Here is a 21749-nt window from a genome sequence, read left to right on the forward strand (position 1 = left end):
AAAAATCAAATCAACCCTAGAACACAGACTTTCTTGGAGGGCTTTGTCAGTGCATGACAAGTATTTCCTGAAATCCTCAAACTATTGATGTTTTAATAAGTACCCCAATTGCTTTAGTATTTACAAGACAATGCTTGCACTGACTTGTATATTACATCAGAATGAAAGAATGTGTTAGTGCCAGACTGCATTATCATCAGGAGGATGAGGACTTGATTTTATATTTTTAAAAGTTAAGGTTTAGTAGAGGGAGCAAAACAAAACATTTTGGTGTTAGGCCAAACAGAAATGTATTTTAAACTTGGATATTTTGATTCAGTAAGGTCAGAGAACAATCCTTGGAAACCAGAGATCCATCTGGCTTATTTCAAGCAAGCAATACTTTTACAATTCACAAATGTAACCAAAACTAATTTAACTGGATTAGTGAATAAATTAATAGTGTTACTGATTTACACAATTCCCAAAATAAGCTGATTTCAATGCAGCACATGTGCTTCATAACCAATTTTCAGCTAATGTTTTACAAAACTTTGCAAACCATACTTTCCCTCAGAGGCCTATAAAGAAGAGTGCAAAAGCACATCTGAATGATTCTCAGTTTGTGAAAAAGCTTCTCTAATGTTCTGGTTGGTCACGTATGTTACAATCTTTCCATTGTCTGGCTCTGTTCCATAATTTATAGAAAGCATAAAATTTCATAAACCATTAAACAACCTATAGAAATGTTTTAGCTGATTATCAATAGTTTTTGCACTCAAGGAGAATATAAAGCCAGCATGAAGAACTAAATGTGATCTGCTCATCAGGATACACCATACCCCATAGCAAAATAATTACTGTGGACGTTCATAAACAGGGTTAATGAAATTTCACCATATTCCTTCCTAAAATAATAAGGTAGCTCAATGTCTAATTTAGGATAGGGAAGAAATTCTAATTTTCATTCACTGGAATTGCACCGAAAACCTCAGAAGTACAATGTATGCTTTAAGCAACAGAGGGTCCTGTGGCACCTTTAAGACTAACAGAAGTATTGGGAGCATAAGCTTTCGTGGGTAAGAACCTCACTTCTTCAGATGCAAGTAAGCCAGATGAATGTATGCTTTAGTGTCTTCCCATCATAGTTTCTACCAACTGCTTATATGTTATTCATTTGCTCTATTAAAGAATACAGATTTAATATTTGTGGATTGATAGAATATGGTGAAGTTTTCTGTACTTATGATATCCATCAAATAAAACTGTTAAGCCTCTATTACAAATCTTGTTCATTAGAGTATAGTGCACCAAATGCTTAATAGTAGCAAAATGGTCACAATGTCACCAATCTCAGAATACTGCTGGAACCAAAATGCATAATCACCAGCAAAATCTTTAGGGGTCTGCAACTGAAACTATTAAGTGCAATTGTAATTACTGAGGCATCAAATACTTAATGAAAGGAGCAGTGTTCGTTGCATATGTTGGGTGTCTGCAATATTAACAGCTGAAAGGGAATCCAACCCTTCCAATCTGGTACTGGAAAGTAAATAGAGAAAACTAAATTAAAATGCAAGTCTGCATAGATTACTGATTTGGGGATTTTTATTTTCAGTTCACCTATACAAGTCAAATTCAAGTGACGTATATGTTGTGCACATTCCAAGATGCTGACAGTAAATGGGACAGATATCAACTTACTTTCAGAGAAGTGTGATTTCTTTTATCAGCTACTGTCACAAAACACTAATTGAGAGATTAGATATTTTTAAATTGTTTACTTTTTGCATTTGAGAGTTCTCTGCAAGCAATCAGTTTCACTCTCCCTCTCAAGTTTGAGAGTCTTTCAGTACAGCAGAAAGCAGCTTTATAAAAACAGGAGTATAGCTATAAAATTACAGTAAGTTGCTCAGGATAGGTATAGGATGTGCAACTATTCTTAGCTATTTAAGAGACACTTTCATTTTCTTAAAGTTTCCAATGTTTTATACCTGAGCTATTTAAAAAGCTGATTTGCACTGTAATTTGTTATAAAAAGTCAGTCCAGATACACTTCTTTGGAAGTCAATTAAGCTATTATTAATTGGATATAGAAAACCAAAATAAAATTATGTTTCAGGGACCTTTGGCCCACTGTTGGCCAATTTGTCAATAACTGTTTGTGGTTTATGGAGACAACATACCAGTTACCTGAATATCTGTTTTTCTACAACCATCACAATGTCAAAATAAGCAGAATTTTGTCACTCCAAGTTTTAGATTTGCTATGTTGAACTTTGAAGTTTTCCAGTTATGTCATCAGACCTTGCCAAGTAAGAGCTGACATCTCAAATACTTATATTGGAGCAGGAAGATGCATACCTTACTCTATTTTAAATGTCTTCTGTACAAGATCAAAATGGGAACAAAATAAAGCTAATACTCTTAAAGCAGTGGTGGGCAACCTGCGGCCCATGATGGTAATCCACTGCCAGGCTGCAAGACAGTTCATTTACATTGACTGTCTGCAGGCACAGCTGCCCACAGCTCCCAGTGGCTTCAGTTCACTGTTCCCAGCCAATGGGAGCTGCGGGAAGCAGCGCGGGACGCATGGACATGCTGGCCGCCACTTCCCGCAGCTCCCATTGGCTGGGAACAGCAAACCGCGGCCACTGGGAGCTGTGGGCAGCTCTGCCTGTGGACGGTCAATGTAAACAAACTGTCTCGCGGCCCGCCAGCAGATTATGCTGACGGGCCGCAGCTTGCCCACCACTGCTCTAAAGGATCCAAATGCTTTTAAAAAAAAATTAGATTCAAACCTTTAAAATTGTTTAGAAACTTTTAGTTCCACCTACATGAATCTACACAAGTATGCTTTTCATAACTCCACATTTTAAACTCACCTGTTTGCTTACTTCCACAATGGCAAACTGCAAAACTTACTAAACTTAGCTATGCATTCATTAAATCCACCATTTCATTGCTTAATAGCATAACTTCGCCCCCCCCCCCGCCCCCAAATGCACAGCAACAATTCCCACTGGGCAAGTCAAACATGATGTTCACAGTTTAAGATCAACCTCCTTTCTTCTCTGCATAAAAAAACATTTAAAATGTTTCTTTAAAGTGAAGTCCCCCCGGTCCCCACCACCCCGACTTGCTTCAACAGTTCAAGCACTGCTGAGGGAAGCATATAAATTTTTTTTTTTTTTTTAAATGTACCTATGTGGGCTCAGATCAAACACAGAAAGCCTCAGACCAAAGGAGTTCCCCCCCCGCCCTCCCCCCAACAGATGAGAATAGAGGGTTATGGTGGAAATCTTGCAATCTTTAATGAACAGCTTTCACTACAATGAGCACCATAATAGAATAAGAAAAGGCCATTAAAGATAATGAAATTAATAGGGCTGTCAATTAATCGTGGTTAACTCACATGATTAACTCAAAAAAATTAATTGTGAATAATTGCAGTTTTAATTGCACTGTTAAGCGATAGAATACCAAGTGAAATTTATTAAATATTTTTTGATGTTTTTCTACATTTTCAAATATATTGATTTCAATTACAACACAGAATACAAAGTGTACAGTTCTCAGTTTGTATTAATTTTAATATTTGCACTCTAAAAATGATAAAATAGTATTTCAGTTCACCTCATACAAGTACTGAGTGCAATCTCTTTATTGTGAAAGTGGAACTTACAAATGTAGATTTTTTTTTTGTTATATAACTGCACTCAAAACCAAAACAATGTCAAACTTTAGACCGTACAAGTCCACACAGTCCTACTTCTTATTCAGCCAACTGCAAAGACAAACAAGCTTATTTACATTTTCGGGACACAATGCTGCCTGCTTATTATTTACAATGTCACCTAAAAGTGAAAACAGGCGTCCACATGGCACTTTTGTAACCGGCATTGCAATGCCTTTACATGCCAGATATGCTAAACATTCATATACCCCTTCATCATTCAGTCACTATTCCAGAGGACATGCTTTCATGCTCATGACGCTCATTAAAAAAAAAAAAAAAAAAAAAAAAAAAAAATGTGTTTTAATTAAAATTGTGACTGAACTGTTTGGGGGAGAATTGTAGGTCTCCTGCTTTATTTTACCCGCATTCTGCCATATATTTCGTGTTATAGCAGTCTCGGATGATGACCCAGCACATATTGTTAATTTTAAAAACACTTTCACTGCAGATTTGACAAAACGTAAAGAAGGTACCAATGTGACATTTCTAAAGATAGCTACAACACTGGACCCAAGGTTTAAGAACTTGAAGTGCCTCCTAAAATCTGACGGGATGAAGTATGGAGCATGCTTTCAGAAGTCTTAAAAGAGCAACACTCCAATGCAGAAACTATAGAATCCGAACCACCAAAAAAGAAAAATCAACTTTCTGCTGGTGACATCCGACTCAGATGATGAAAATGAACATGCATCAGTCTGTACTGCTTTGGATTGTTAGCGAGCAGAACCTGTCATCAGCATGGACGCATGTCCTCTGGAATGCTGGTTGAAGCACGAAGGGACATATGAATCTTTAGCGCACTTGGCAGGTAAATATCTTGTGACAGTGGCTACAACAGTGCCATGTGAACGCCTGTTCTCACTTTCAGGTAACATTGTAAACAAGAAGTGGGCAGCATTATCGCCTGCAAATGTAATCAAACTAGTTTGTCTGAGTAATTGGCTGAACAAACACTAGGACTGAGTTGACCTGTAGGCTCTAAAGTTTTAGATTGTTTTATTTCTGAATTCAGGTTGTTTTTTTTACATAATTCTACGTTTGTAAATTCAACTTTCATGATAAAGACAATGCACTACAGTACTTGCAATGCGGGAATTGAAAAATACTATTTGTTTTTTACAGTGCAAATATTTGTAATCAAAAACAAATATAAAGTGAGCATTGTACACTTTGTATTCTGTGTTGTAATTGAAATCAACATATTTGAAAATGTAGAAAACATCCACAAATATTTAAATAAACGGCATTCTATTACGGTTTGATCGCACGATTAATCTTTTTGATTGCTTTTTTTGACAGCCCTAGAAATTAAGTTTATTTTATTAAGAGCACTGTAAAAGTAAATTACAGAGTTCTAAAATACAGGCACTTCAATATTTAAAAAGTTGTTAAATTCATTCAATGAAAAATTTAATTTCTTTTCATAAAGACCAGGAATAAAGGAACCTGTGAAAGCAGCAAGCAGAGCAGAAACTAATCACATGAAAAATGAGAATATTACCGTCAGAATCTTGCTAAATAAAGACCATGTAAATCTTCTCCACTGCTTAAATATAATTTTCATGGATCAGTTGCTGACACTGCAACTCAGTTAAGCGTAAGTTTGTTTTTATTTTTTAAAAGCTAACAAAGACGCGTAAGATACTTGAAATATGAACAGTAGAAATACTTGGAAAGTCTATCCCAACAGAAAGCCAGATCCTTTGTACCTTGGTCTTTTATGCTCTCAATTTCTTATATTTTGCAAGTACTCAAACTATTAAGAGTGCATACTCATCAAATATTAATTGGATGCTACACTGCACTCATGTGGCAAGTACTGCACCTTGTAATAATCACTCCCTTTTATCCTGTTCCCTCATTGACAGCCATACATGACTTATTGATAAAAATATGAGCAGGTAATACCTGTGAGACTCTTGCTCTCCCTTCATTTTCTCTACTTTTGATAACATGTCATCTACTTTGAACGTTTTCCTGTGGAAAAATAAAATGCATGAATAGTAGGTAATTTTCATTTTTAGAGGTATTTCCTTTATATACAATATTAACTGAAATAAAAATTCTGATTCTATTAAAACAAATTTCAGTATACACATCAGCTTCTTCAAATATTGGTTTAACCTGCTGTTCTAACTTCTCCCTCCTAAAAAGAGGCCCGAGAAATCAAAGACAACTGCTTGAAAAGCTGCACCTCAGTATCATAATCACAGGACTAATTACTAAACTATGAGAAATTAAAATTATAGAATTTTGTAGAGCAACACAATTTAATGTTAAGACACACTTCAATATCAGCAAGACAGCTAGTTAGGAGTCCATTCAAACTTTGGTACAAATATATTTTACTAGAAAAAAAACCAACCTCCTTACACCGATTGCCATGCCAGCTATCAATATACAAATTTTCTCTCAGGTTGTCCAAATTAACCATATACAAGGATTAGAAATATGGTTACTATGTGGCAGAAGCAGGTCTATTTATATTTAATTCTTGGAAGATTATTTCTTTCCTCAGCAAGGTGAATTAATGAACATAATACAAAAGTGACATTCACTAATGGACCAGTTGTAGGAATATTTTTCAGAGGAAAATAAATTTACAGCTTAAGGAATAATCACATTACATTTTTTCTCCTGTAAGGTATTAACATCAGCCTATTCATCCTTTTCTATCTTATATGATACAGTATTCACATTCCTAGGCAAAGGTTATTCAAAATTTTTCAGAAGTAGTCTTCCAATCCTCTTTAATAGGAAGACTGAAGTTCCATCCTGGATTCCAGCAAAGTTCTTTAGATTGACTAGTACTAGACTCTCAGGATAATACTAGATAGTACTAGACTCTTATTTATTCACTAACAGCAAGTGCAGCCCCGCTTTGCATTTCTCTTCCTAGTCTAAGCAAGACAGATGAAGAGAAGAAAAAGGAATGTTTTTCTGCCCGATACATGGTCTCTTACCATAAAACAGGCAGTGAACGTGAAAGGTTTGTCTACACTAGGTTTGGGGTTTTTTTGGCCAGAAGTTTCCTCCAGCAACAAGCCTGGTCGAAACAACAGTCCAGACAGGGCTCCCAGCAGATACCATATTAACTACCAAGTTGTGTAACTCTGTTCAGAACAAGTCTACATGGCACAATAGTTAGAGCTCCAAGTAAATCTTATTGGTATGTCTGCACTCGTGCCCTTCCATTGCTACCACCAAAGAAGCTGACCAGGTGGTTATCAACAGTGGGATATTTATGGCAAAAGCCTAGATAAGGCCTAAGCAACAAGAGATCAGAGTATAAAACCAAAAAGTCATTTTAAAGCAGTTAAATGAGCACTTTCTAGCTCTAAACTGATGCACAATAGAGATGCCTTTATAAAAAAGACTGGTGTGTAAACTTATTGAATCCTCATTCCCAAAGTCACAAAAAATATTCCCTTCAATGCTATAGGTTACACCAATGTAACCTTACACCAACAAGATTTTCCACATTTAGATTTAGAAAAGGCAATACTTGTATTTCTGGCAGTCTTGTTTTGCTGACATTTCACTGACTAGATGGTCACCAATATTAATGTAGATATTTGTATATTTAAAACATAAGGTGAAGAAGGGAGACCAAAACATTAATTAAAAGGCAAGTGTGACTTGGCAGCTTATCAAACTGTTATTTTGATTCTTAACTGAACTGTAACTACTTTATTCAAATCTTACTGACATTCAAATAGCATTTAAAAAATAAAAGCCTGCTATTTCAAAATGTACCACCAACGGGGCCAAATGCAATATTTACTATACAGACAAGTGTACGAATACCCTGAAAGTTGCCTTCACATCCATAATTTTTATTTTGATAATTTGCAAGCATGGTTTAATGCTATAATCTCAATATAAACCTTTTATTAACTTTAGCATAGTTTATCCTAGTCCACTGCAAATTTCTCATCTCATACTTCCTTTCTTTCTCCAGTTGCCTTTCTGAAACATTTACAAATTTAGCTCCAATTCAATTAATTTATTAAGGAGCTCTACATTGGCAGTGTCATATTTATTACAATGTTGCCAGAAATAAAGCTATTTAACCCTTTATATGAAGTTCCAGCTTGTACAAAATTTCAGTTGCTCAAGCTTTGATTTATGTTAAGCTGCTCACTTATTTGAGTGATTGTTTAGCTAAAAATAGATGCATATTACTAGCAAACCCACAACAAAGTGATAATACAGTATTGGTCAAGCAACTCCCACAAACAAACTGACTTTCTCTCATGCTGGTGACATTGGTTAGAAAAGCAAACCACTACTTTTTTGGAATAATTAATTCTAGACCATGAAACAGGAGATGTTCCACTCAAACTAAGGCTCAGTAACAAAAGCAACTTTTTTCAACAGTGGTTCAACTATACTTGGACCACAGCTCAGAGAGCCGAGAAGCGATTACAATAGTCACTACATTCTTGGGTGAGGGATTACCAAAACTAACACTGATATATTAAGCTTTGGGGGAAGAGAGGGTTTTTTGTTTTTTTTAAGAAGAGGAATTAGTTAAAAAAAAACAACTCACAACTTTGAAACCAAGAGTGAAGAAATTAAAAGTAATCAGATTTGGCATGTGTGTTACTTAAGCATACCTTAACTTGTAATAATTAAAATCAGCTATTATTCTGGAGAATAGCACAAGTACAATCTTTAGAATGGTCCTAGGGATTATCTGGAATTACAATCCAGTGACCCTTACATAATACCAGATAAAGCAGTAATAAAAAAAATTAATTACTAGATGCCTAGGTGAACATAAGGACAAAATAGCATAACTACTATAAATGAAAATTCTCTCTCTCCAGTGTACTAGAATTTTTTAGCATATCAACAAAATACTGGATAAGGAAAATCAGTAAATTTATTTCGATTCCCAAGAAGCCTTTGATAGAATCTATTAAGAAAACTAAGGCCTTGACTACACTTGGAAATAGTCCCTCTTCGGCAATCAGTGAAGCAGCACCATTACTAACTCAAATGTGGACAAGGGCATGCAGGGTTTGCATATAATCAAGGTTTACCCCTACTTGTAATTGGGATTTCAAGCAGTGAGAACCTTGGCATGCCCTTGTCTACACTGGTACAAGCCAATACCAATTGTTGAATGAGGGCTATTCCTCACCCTAGACAAAACTTTAGCAATCATGGCTCAAGAGCAAAGTTATGTCATTGATTAAAAAATGGCTAAGTGACAAAGTGAAGGAATAAATGGTCAATTTTCAAGACATCAGAAGGTTAATAATGAGATGCTCCAGGTAGCTGTACTAGGACTGATGTTTAGTATATTTATTAAAGATGGGGAAAAACTGAAATAGTGAAGTAGCAACATTTGCATGTGACAAAAGTACATTAGTCAACGCAAGAGAAAACTCTGGTAATTCTGAGGGATGCAACAAAGCTGGTGAAGAGGCAATATGATAAATGAAATGCAATGTAGTGCATATTTAAAATTATCTAAACTCTTAACACATTGTTAGATTTTAAACTTTAGAACTCAAGAAAAAGAAAGTATCCACTCAACACAAAGAGATAAGCATCCTGATGTTTTGTTTTTTGCCTAAAAAATGGGATAGAATATAACTTTGAAATATGCCATATGATAGAACTTCATTTTAAGTACCGTTCTGGTCATCCTATCAAAGAGAGAGCAAAAAACGGAAGGGGTCCAGAGATAGACAAAGACAATGATTAGTCATGGGAGACTTCCATAAAAGGAAAGTGAGAGAAGAGTAGAACTAGATTTGTGTCATGTTGGACATTACATAACATGATAAGCACAGCTGAAATATTTGAAGACTAAAATATGTCACTTGCCATTGCAATGATTTTGTCATAATATGCAAGATTTTCAGTGTATCACCATTTATTGATGCTTGCAATACTGTATCTTAAGTGTCTCCCCCCCAGTGAAGCAGCACACATTTAACAAGGTAATAAGAATCAAAATGGTAGTGTGCCTCAATATTAAAAGCACAAGTTTCTCCAAACATCTTAATATTAACATTTTCATAATAAGGATTGCTAACCAAAACCAACCTAGCAGTCCACTTATCTTACCAACTTGGTCACCCTTCTGCACTAAAATCATCACAAAACACAAAATACGTATTTAATTAAATACCAGTTTATCCTCAATATACATATATGCAACAACAGTATGACTTTTGGGGTATTCTCCCCCCTTCCCCCCCATGGTAAATTTTTAACTCTCACCACAAACTTGAAAATAGTTAGAAAACTAGAAAAATTCATGCTCACTGTCTAAACTACTGCTTGAGTGAACAGAGAAAGTCAGTTCTGTCAAAAAAAAAAAAAAAACCCACCAAAAACTTAATTTTTACTGGACTACAAGCACAGAATAAAAATTTGTATCTGACACTGTAGTGAGACTAGGATGAAAATGTTACAGTTCAAAAAAGATTAGAAAAACAAACAAAATGCAAAATGGATTGCTCCTTAATTACATCAAAGCGAAGCTTTATTGAAAACTTCATTTCTGACAGGATAGTTTCTCTCCTCCTCAATGACCTACGGTGTAAGTGATTTAGTTACAATTTGTCTGGCATTTTTTTGAGATATTTAAGAGACCAGGTATATTAAGAGTGGAGATGATTATTATTGTGGTATGTAAATATATCATATGCAGTTGCAGATGTTGCTTTATATTGATAACAACTGTATATTACTGTAAATACCCAGAGCAATTAATAGGCTTTTTAAATATAAAAAAATTGCTAAGCATAAAAAAATCACTTGATAAAATTAAGTATTTACTATATATGCATTGTGATTTATAATAGCTGTTCCATAAGTACCATTTCTCAAGAACTAATGAATCCACTAAAATTTTCATCATGTTCAAGCTGTGTATACAAATTCCCCACATAGAAGCTTCAGTCAATGAGATTTTCCACTCCCTCCTTCATAAAAAACAAAAAAAAATCCTTTCAAGCTTCTTGCTACCTGCAATCACAGTGTCTCATGTACGGAGGAGGTAGTACATAATGCTCTTAGTAAGAGCTTAATTGGTTGTACAGATTCCTGCTGAATAAACAGTGGCAATTAGGGTCTGGCCTACATGTTTGCCAGTACTGCTATACCAGCAGAGGTATATACCAGCAATCCTCACATTGGAGATGCCATTTACACCAGCAAAATAGTTCTTTTAAACCAGTTCTTTGAATGGAGTAAGCTATACTGGCAAAAGGACTTTTTTGTGGATATAAAGTGCTTGAACACTAGGGCTTTTGCCAGCATAGCTATGTTGGTCAGGAAAGGGGGGAAAAGTCACCACTCCTGACACACACTGCTATGCTGGCAAAAGTTTAAGTTTAGATCAGGTCTAACAAGAGCTCCATCAGCAAGATTTGGGGGGAAAATGCATTTGTGGATAAGCATCTTTAGCAGTTTAGTTGAAAAAACATTTCCCTTGAACATTCAGAAATACTGTGTAAATCTACTTCAACAGTTGTATTACATTTTTTTTTTTTAACCCAAAGTAAACAGTATTATACAGCTTTGCCTCTCCATTTTTCCTACATCTAATTACTGACTTGATTTCAATGGAGCAGATTACTTTCAGAAAACCCGAACTTTTAGTTATTATAAATGAAATGACCACTAACCAATTCACTACATATGGAAACACCAGCTGTCAAAGTAGATTTCTAGACTTTAAAAGATGGTATATTTTACCCATTAATTAAAGTTAGTAAAGATAAATATTTGTTTCAAATAGAGAAACTGGGCATTACTTATCCCAGCTGAGGAAAGAAAAATTTCCTATTATGGAAGACAGCAGCAAATAATGCTTAATGTACATGCAAAACACCACTTGTGGTTGCTTGGCAACAAACAAGAGGCATCTGAAAAAAAACAAACAAGTTTCAGGTAATGGAGGGGAGACATTTTAACTATCCAGAATGAATACATGTGATAATTTTCACAACACAAATCTGTTTTTGCATATTGTATTGTTTGCTTGGTATATCCGGTAGATACCGATACGATCTAGGCTGAGACATGGTAGTCTTTGGTACAGGACAGGTTGCTTGAATAGCCATTGGAGAACTTGCTGGAAAAGGAGATCGGCAGTTTGAAACTATGAGCTTGCCCCCTAGTCCCAAAGCAGTCTGAAGAAACAGTGAACATTATTTCTTAAACTCTGGCTTTGCACCAATTCAGAACAATTAAGGGGGAGAATCAAGATAAACTATCCAAACCACTGCAGTAACTGTCATGAGAAATAAATAATAATAAAAAAAAGAGTAGCAACAAGTTAACTTATGACAGGAAGTCAGAACATGCTTTCAGCTCATCCCCTATTGGGAGACAATAACTTCCTTTTAAGAAGGAATAACGGGTTGTAGGTGCAGATTTAAAAAAAACAAACAAACAAAAAAAAACCCCACTATCTTCAATTCACTGGCAATAAGTGGAAATGACCTCTACAATCGTAAAGGGCAAGGAAATTACATTAAATGCTGATTATTAACTAAAACAAAATATGAGAATGCGAAATACAGCCTACTCACAGAATTTGCACTTTATATTTTTTGTTGGATCAAATACAAGTCTGTCCTCATTGGTTGCCAATTTTATTTACTGCCTACACAACCATTTGCTGCCTATACAACATCCACTCAATGTGAAGCAGCAGTTAAAAAAGTGAACAGAATGTTAGGAATCATGAAGGGATACATAATAAGACAAAGTATCATATGGCCTCTATATAAATCCATGGTACACCCACATCTTGAATACTGCATGCAGATGGAGTTGTCCCATCTCAAAAAAGATGTATTGGAATTAGAAAAGGTTCAGAAAAGGACAAGTAGTATTAGCAGTATAAAACGGCTTACCAATGAGGAGAGATTAATAAGACTGGGACTTTTCAACTAGGAAAAGAGACGACTAAAGGGGGATATGATCGAGATCTATAAAATCATGTATGGTGTGGAGAAATTAAATAAGGAAGTGTTATTTACTCCTTCTCATAAATTAATAGGCAGTAGGTTTAAAACAAACAAAAGCAAGTATTTTTTCACACAACACACAGTCAACCTGTGGAACTCCTTGCCAGAGGATGTTGTGAAAGCCAAGACTATACCAGGGTTCAAAAAAACTAGGTAAGTTCATGGAGGATAAGCCCATCAATGGCTATTAACCAGGATGGACAGGGATGATGTCCCTAGCCTCTGTTTGCCAGAAGGTGGGAATGGGCAACAGGGGATGGATCACTTGATGATAACCTGTTCTGTTCATTCCCTCTGGGGCACCTGGCATTGGCCAGTGTCGGAAGACCGGATACTGGGCTAGATGGACCTTTGGTCTGACACAATATGGCCATTCTTATGTTTTAACACTATTCCTTAAATAGCCATCATTACAAATGTTCCAGTCCACCCTAATACTTTTTTCAAGCAATTCAAACATTGTTAAAATATCTTAATGGATTAACTAGTAAAATTTTTGCCTGCTAACTATCAATAGAATAGTGAATGATTTGCTGTTTGACTAAGGAAATAATTCAAAGAATTTGTAATTATAACCACCAAACATTTTGTGCCTTTCACCCAAAGAACTCTAAGCACTTCAGTCTTCAACTATAGAATTGCAGATATCCAGAAACCCTGTACTGAATCATATGCAACTCAATACAACCATTTTAAAGAAAAGATATGGTTCTAGAGCCTATTTAAAAAAAATCTTAGTTAAAATTAATCCTTTACTGCAACAGTCAAAAATAAAGCTAAACAGCTTTCAAAACAATTACAGAAAAGTAACACTGATTTAGTTTCCTACATTAGTAGCTTAAGCAGAATTCCCAACATGCTCATTTAGCTAACTAACCTGGCAGTGTTCTTTAGAAAAATATACATTGATTATCTAAGTCAGAACTTAGATCAGATTCATGTAATAAAGCATAATTGGTTTTATAAACTTGGGCCTTCATCCATTTATCTCTTGTCAAAGGTTATTGCCAACAACTGAAATTTAAACTTACTTTATTGAGAATTTAGGCCCAGATCCCGCACATGCTTAACTTGCATATTTAAATATTCCTAATGAAGACAATGGGAATATTCCCATGCATAAAGTTAAGCATATGCTGAACTGCTGGGAGGATGAGGTTCATCTTTACAAAAAGAAGTCAGTTTATAAACATGCACTTTTCCCCTGCAAACTGTATTTCAAAACTGAGCTGGTATGAATCTTTTAACAACTTCAAAAATGCCTAATACCTCACACTACATCTGAAAAGACCAATTTAAAGTGCAAAATAGAAATGGAGCAATGGGAGAGAATAATCAGTTAACATTCAAATATCAGGAATAGCTTTCGAACAGAATAAAATTACCTTTTGATATTTGTTCGGGAGTTTCTGTGGGACATGTACGTGAGAGTTCTGTGCAAAAATATTGGCTGCAAAGAAATGGAAAAATAATTAAAATGCTTAAGTTGGAGATTCCTACAAATTCAAAGTGAAGAAATAAACGAATATCAACAATTACTTACTGCTATTAGATTCCGGGTACGAAGAAATCTATATATCTGTGTTGGTTCTATGGGAAAGAAATACACATTATCTGCTGTATCTTATACCCCACAAAAAAACTAAGCTTACAAGCAAATACTGAAAATATACAGACAATTCTAAATAGGTTTCACTTAATGTATATTTAACTTTAACAGCACCTATTAAAAACTATGTGACAACTATAATGTATAAATCATAATTCAGATTAACAGCAATTTAAGTATCCACTTGTTATCTGTAACATGACCAACATTTTATTTAATCTACTACACTATAGCATATATCAACTACAGTATTAGAACTCTGATCTACCTTTGATTTTTCATCAAAAGATGTAGTCCCTGTTGCACCTTAGATCCTTTAGAAGGTGAGCAGAGGCAGAAAACTGCTAATTATGAAAGTAATCCCAAAGCATTCTTTAACACTCAGCAAGTTTTCTCCCCACCCAATCTATAATGTCTGATACATTAATAGCAGATTAAGCTATATATCAGACAACTTGAGATTGTTTTACTTTGCTATAAAGCATGAAGACATCACTTGTGAATAATTATATGCCAAAAGAGTGTCTTAATTTAGAGTGGCAATCATAATGACCTATAAAACTTACACATGTACAAAAATGCCTGATATAAATGGATTTAGGCTAGGACAGAAATATCAGAAAGCTCTCATGTCCACATTATGGGAAAACATTAACTTAGAGAATTTTTCACTTGTTAACAACCATTTCAACAGCAAGTTGGCTCTACCATAACTGATTGGTGATAGTGGGTCTATGACTCTATAATCATGCTGTATGCTAACTTCTTTTTGATATAATGACTGGTAGCCACCAGTCTAGAGACTAAGCCTTGTCTACATGAGAAGATGACACCTGTATTTTGACCAGTGTCATTTTAAACCAACTTAATTAAACCAGCTCAAGAAGCTACACAAAGAACTCTTCTTTCAGTTTAGGTTAATTCAATTAAGAATCAGTTTAAGATAAAAAAGAATAAGTAAACTGAAATAAGAATATTCACCAAGTTAACACAAATGGGGAAATACAGCGTAAACTACAAAAACAATAAGGAGTCTGGTGGCACCTTAAAGACTAACAGATTTATTTGGGCATAAGCTTTCATGGGTAAAAACCTCACTTCTTCGGATGCATAGAGTGAAAGTTAGAGTAAACTGGAGTGCGTGAAATGAGTGGAAAATTCCTATACAACTCCTGTGTCCCACTGTGTCCCCCACAAGATTATTTTTAAAAGTAAGGGAGCCATCTCAATATTTTAATACAAGTTTTAGGAATATTAAAAATAAGCAGCTGACACACCTAATTTGTTCTAGTGACTGGAAGTTATATTGTGATTTGATGAATTTTGAAAATAGCAAATGAACAAGAAGGACGGTGCACTACCAAAAGTATTCTGTTCACATTAATTTTCACAAATGTAATTCGGTTTTACTTGTAAGTACTTTATTTTAAAAATCAGTTCCACATAAAGCCTTAAGTAATCTCAGTCCTGAATTCTGCATATCCCAACTGAGAAACTGAAAGATTTCACTTTGTGTTCATTATAAACTGTGATTATAATTAAGGTTTTACTATGCTTAGGACCAAGTTAAAAAACAGAACCGAAGGGAAAAGATTAAGGATGTATCATAGAAAATAAAAGTGTTTTATGGTCATCATTCTTTTAAGAGAATCTTTAACACCTTAACAACCCAAAAGTAAAAAATAACTACCACGTAGAAGGACATGAGAAAACCAAGTGCGGTCACAGAGATTTAATATTTCATTTAAAAACAGACTATGACTTCTTGAATTTAAACTCTGACTTCCTAAAGGAATGAGTGAGGAGTGAAAAAACACATTATAGCAATACTTTATTAGACACTTTTCCAAAAATACCTATTAAACCACACATATTCCACAATCCCACCATACTGTCAAGTCAAAACCAAAAATAATCTAATTGAAGAGGATAATTTACCTTAAAAAAGAAAATCCACACAAGTGTTTATTCTATCCACAACTGCTAGGTTATACATAAATCCTAATAATATTTTTATTGTATTCTTTTCATATTAGTGCTATAAAACTGAATTCACAATTAGACATTCAAGTATACCTTATACAGTATTACTTATTTCTACTCATTACATGCCCAAATTTAAAACCATCTTCTCAAGTAGTTAGAGCAGGGACTAGGAGCAAGTATTCTGGGTTATATTCTGAGCCCTGCCACTGATCACTTGTGATCCGGAGCAAGTCACTTAATCCTCCCTACATCACTTGACCTAATACAGTATTTACATTCCTTCCATCTGCATTGATGGGGTTAATTAGCAGTTGTAAAGAATTTTTAGTCAATGATCTCAAGACTCCTCACAAAAAACATTAAAATGATAACTATTATGTATTACAAATAACTGCAGTGGTGACAAGCTCATCCCAAAACAACCTCTGGATTTAATATTTTATTTTTCCTTCAAACCATGTAGACAGCAGGGCTCGGGATACTAGGGCACAATGTAAAAGTTAATTATTAGAATGGGTGTTCGGACCAAGCTTGTATCCTGCATCCAAAGTGACTCTCTGCCTACCTGGAACCACCGGGGTGGAGGGTGACAAATTTCCAACTTAAAATAACCCACTATAATGCTCTTTCGCACAGAGCAGCAAAATTAAGTTAACTGAGGATCATAATCTTCCCTTAACAGCTTGAGACGCAAAAATCACCAAAAGGAGCAACAACCGAAGGGGCGCAAATACCCCCTCCCTCCCTCCCGCCCGAGAAGCGTCCTCGGCCTGGGGAAGAGCAAAAATAAATCGCCTTTGAAATCTTCCCAGCTCAACCGTTTCCAAGAGGCCAAATTGAACGCCAGGAAGGCGCTTCAGTAGAGCACGGGTACAAATGCGCCGCCCCCCGAAAGGGGCCCCGAATCTGAAGGACGCGCCTGCCACTTCGGGCTTACCCGCACCCCAGCCACCCCCGATCCCCGCTTCCGCTCCATGCGACGAACCTCTCTAGCCCCCGGACCTTCCTCCCTCCGGGAAGTCCGGCCCCGGGTTCACCTCCCGCCCCACGCCCTACCCCACGGTGTGATCGCGTTTCCTTCCCCCGACGTCCCCCTGAACCCGCCTCCCTGCGCCCCGTTCTCGCCTGCGCTCACCCCCAGAGCCTCCTCTCCCCCCAGCCCCTCCCTCTCCCCTCCTGCGGCCGCTCCCGGTGCTCACTCTCGAAGGCCTGCAGGAAGAGCTCGTGGTCGGCCTGGATCTGCTCCATCTTCGGCTTCTTCACAGGGGGCAGCGCTGCAGCGGCCGCCGCAGCCGCCGAGGAGGCCGAAGAGCCTCCCGAGTAACCGCTTCCTCCTCCTCCTCCCCCGCCGCCTCCTGGAACACCACCGGATTTACCGCCCGGAGCCGCGGCAGCCGCGGAGCCCCCGAACCCCCCGCCGCCGCCTCCTCCTCCACCGCCTCCTCCGGCGGCGCCGCCAGCGGAGCCCGAGCTGGGCCCCGCGCCTCCACCGTGCTTCTGAGGAGCCATTGGCCTCACCCCAGAGCGGGCCCCGGCGGGCCGGAGACCGAGCGAGGAGGGAGGGGGGCGGCTGGGGCGGGCGGGGTAAGGAGGGGGGAGGGGAAGCACCGAGCTCCAACTCCTCTAAGTCTCCTCCGCTCCGTTCTCCTCAGCTCTACGGGCGACCAGCCGAACCCGACGCCGACACAGCTCCCGCCTCCCCCGCATGCCCATTGGCTCCGAGGATGGCGCCGCCTGGACGGATTGGCCGACGGTAGTCCCGCCCCGGCGTGACGCAGAGATGGTTCTGGAAGAGTTTGGTTGGTCGGTGCGCTTCGCCGCTCGGTGCTTTCCCCCTCCCCCTCCTTTGAACTGAATTCGCGGGAAAGGGCCGCTCGTTCCCCCTCGCTCTCCGAACCGCGGGGCATGGTGGGTAAGCACTGGTTGCCTGCAGCCTGGGAGTCATCGGCAGTCCCCGCGGTGTCTCTCGCCTGCCCTGTCCGTCAGCTAGTAACAGCCCCTTCTGCCCGCCGGGTGCCCACTCAGCGCAGCCCCACAAGGCCCTTCTGCCCCCCCGCTGATCTCACCCCGGCCCAATAGGGTCACCCATCTCCTCTAGCCCCCAAACTTCCCCAGCAGCTGCCTCCCTCCACCCTCGTGCCAAATGCCCCCCGCTGCCCCAGCTCTCGCAAATGCCCTCCCACAGCGCTGCTGCCTCCATCCCCAATGCTGCCCCACGGAGCGACCATCCCTTGTGCCCCACATAGGACTGCCCCTTCCACCCACCCGCTCCCCGGGCCGTGCTGCCCCGCAGCATGACCTCTATGAGGTTTAATCGGATTAAGACCATTAAAAACCCCAAAAGAGGCTGAATTCGTTGAAATAACTACATAGGGGCTTGGCTGTGAATAGCCATTGGTTTGAGCATAGGAACTGGATCAGCTCATACTGTTCCTGCCCCTCCAGGAACCAAATATTTCCCTATGTTTTCTTTCTTTTTATTTTTTCTCTCCTCTCCCTTTTCTTTGCCAAGAGAGAAGGAAAAATCAAGAAAAAAACAATGTTGTGTTACTGCACTTATTTCCATATTTACACATACCAGTACTCCCGGGTGTACAGTTAGGTGCATAAAGTCAGGATCGGGGCCATAAAGCAATCTATAATACACACCGTTTATGTGATAAAACGAGATATTATTAAAAGATGCATTAAGACAAACTCACTGAAATAAACTGATGCAATTCCACTTACTTTATTTAGTAGTGTTACTCCCACTTACCAGCAATATGGTTGGCTCCGCACGTAAAAGGTTTTCGTGGTCATCCAACTCTATTCCCTATCTCTTGAGAAATTAAACATACTGACAGTGATGATATGAGAGAGAAATGCCACCTGGTTAAAAATGTACTGCCGAGGAATATAACCTTGAATTTTGATACAGCCAATAACTAGATCCTCAGCTGTTGCATTCATATGGTTCTCTGGTGTATTTTTTTATTTTTAATGTTTATGTAAAGAAATAGAAAAGCAGTGTGAAGAATAAACTTTTCAAATTATTGACTCCATGACATCAAGCCCAACTGTGTTAAAACATACAATACGTCACAAGGGAGAATTCTAACTTTATATTGCAAACTGATTCTGTATGATTACCTTTGTTGTATTTTAAGAATTTATGTTGTATACAATGTATAAAAACCTGGCAGCAAGTGTAATACAGAAACAAAAGCTACTGTCTTTTCTTGCTTCTCTTTGCAAAGTCCATGCAATCATTTCAGATGTTTTTCTGTAAAACCTTCATTTTGTTAAAAAATTCCAAAGTTTTCATTATGAATAACCCTGCAATGAAACTAGTGAGTACATATCAAGAGAGGCAAAGGGAATTTTGTTCAATGAGAAGACATTTCGGTTTAAAGTATCCAAGGAATGATTATAAAAATAGATTAAAATAATTCTTTAAATATTGTAAGAATAGATTGATAGTACCCTTTTACCTGGTCACTTTTTTCTCCTTGCTTTTTTACCTATTCTCTTTTACTCCTTTTTAGATAGCATCATAACGTATATTTCCTCTTTCAATTTCTGTTTGTTAATTTTTTTAATTACCCTCAGCTTTTTTTCTCTAACACCATCCACCTTTCATCCTTTTTTTCTGCAAAATTGTTCCTTTCATAATTGTTTAGCTTCTTATTTATTTCCTTTCTTATTTGCTCCCATTTTTGGTCAGAAGCTGACATTTTCTGTAAACAGTCTTTGCCCCCTCTGTATAATTTATGTTATTTAATGTTCATTTATCTTTTTTCTTATTATTTCATTTTAAATTTTCTCCCATCTGTCAATGTTATGTCTCTCTCCCTCCTTCCTTCCTCCCCGCCCACATTCCCCTTTGGCCTTGCGATCTCTTTTCAAACAAAAATAATGGTACTTAAAAAATCCTTTGCATTTATACCATGCTCACCGTCATATAATCAGAATACCCGACTTCCATTTCCCCTGATTATTCAATTTCCAGGGAACTCTTAACTTTCTTTCTCTGCTACTCACTCAGGATTATTGCTGATTATATCTTGTGCTTAGTGAGCCAGTTGCATCACAACTGCTTGATGCACTGTAATCTCAAAGAGAGCAAGGTAATCTAATAGGGTGGTCTTCTCTTCCTTCCTAATACTATGGTGTTTGTGCTGTCGTACATGAGCTGTCTGTGTGCCACTCTTCTGATGATGCACAGCGGAACAGAGGCAGCTCAACAGGTGGGGTTAACACGTGAGGACCACCTCTAAGAGTTCCAAGTTTGGTTGTGGGGCGTGTGGTACCCTCTGCCAATTAACCCATAGTGCCTCATATGGGCTCCTCCTCTTTGCATCACAATACACTCATCCCTAAAGGTCACCTATTGTCTGCCACCCTCCTACAGGCTCCCGCCGCCTACATGAGAGGTTCGGCTGCTTCTGGTGACTCACCCTTCTAAGTAGAACAACAAAGAGTCTGGTGGCACCTTAAAGACTAACAGATTTATTTGGGCATAAGCTTTCGTGAGTAAAAACCTCACTTCTTCGGATGCATAGAGTGAAATGCATCCGAAGAAGTGAGGTTTTTACTCACGAAAGCTTATGCCCAAATAAATCTGTTAGTCTTTAAGGTGCCACCAGACTCTTTGTTGTTTTTGTAGATACAGACTAACACGGCTACCCCCTGATACCTTCTAAGTAGGAAGCCAGGAGGTGGAGCCAGAGGGCTACTTTCCAAGCAGGGAGAAGGAGGACAATTGGGGAATTAATCTCTGACAGTGGAGTCAGACAGGCCTCTGAATGGAGAAACTGAGGCTGACATCCCAGCCTGGTGAGTCAGATGTGTGCATGTGGGGCTACTGGAAGTACGGGACCCTATGTGGCTGCATAATCATAAATATATCCTGCCTACCAAGAAATAGACTGTGGAGTACAAAGGTGCTTTATAAAAGCTCTTTCTGTACTTGGAAAAATAATAACAATAATCTCAGAAGTGGTGCGTTGGCCTCTTCTTGTGTATTTACATCAATGAGTGCAGGGCTCAGCACAGAACTATTTGGGTAAAATGTAACGGCCTGTGGTATGCAGGAGGTCAGACTGGATGATCTTTTGGCCTTAAACTCTTATGAAACACAATTCAGACAACTTTCATTGGAGTAGCATAGGAAAAGCCCCAAAGGCTGTGAAATGTAAGATTTGGGGCTTTGTGGTGTGGGATGGCCAATAAGAGAACATGGGATGAGGGAAAGGAACATGGGTGTGTGAACCACTGGCTGGGGAAGGCTAGCCCCCAGCCTTGCCCCTTCCACCTGAAGCCCCACCTCTTCTGTGCTCCCCCTGCTGGATCCAGACCTCCCCCCACCACGGCCCTGCCCCAGGCTAGTGCCCCACAGCCCTGGAGCACCAGGGGGGTGGGTGGTGTGGCCCCAGCCCCCGCAGCCCTGGAG

At 38.3% G+C, this 21749-nt stretch overlaps 1 protein-coding gene across 1 annotated transcript in view; it reads right to left on the bottom strand.

The window, feature by feature from the left end:
• Positions 1-17891, bottom strand: part of SUZ12 (SUZ12 polycomb repressive complex 2 subunit) — a 44839-nt gene extending 26948 nt beyond the window's left edge. The window contains exons 1-4 of the mRNA XM_054047057.1: positions 17515-17891; positions 14264-14310; positions 14106-14170; positions 5627-5695 (exon numbers count right to left, since the gene is read on the bottom strand). Of these exons, the coding sequence (XP_053903032.1) occupies positions 5627-5695; positions 14106-14170; positions 14264-14310; positions 17515-17824 (491 nt within the window). The 5' untranslated portion in view covers positions 17825-17891. The remainder of the gene's footprint in view (positions 1-5626; positions 5696-14105; positions 14171-14263; positions 14311-17514) is intronic.
• Between the last annotated feature and the right edge of the window lie 3858 nt (positions 17892-21749).

Source organism: Malaclemys terrapin, chromosome 13 (assembly GCF_027887155.1).
Source record: "Malaclemys terrapin pileata isolate rMalTer1 chromosome 13, rMalTer1.hap1, whole genome shotgun sequence".
NCBI classification, from domain to species: domain Eukaryota; kingdom Metazoa; phylum Chordata; order Testudines; family Emydidae; genus Malaclemys; species Malaclemys terrapin.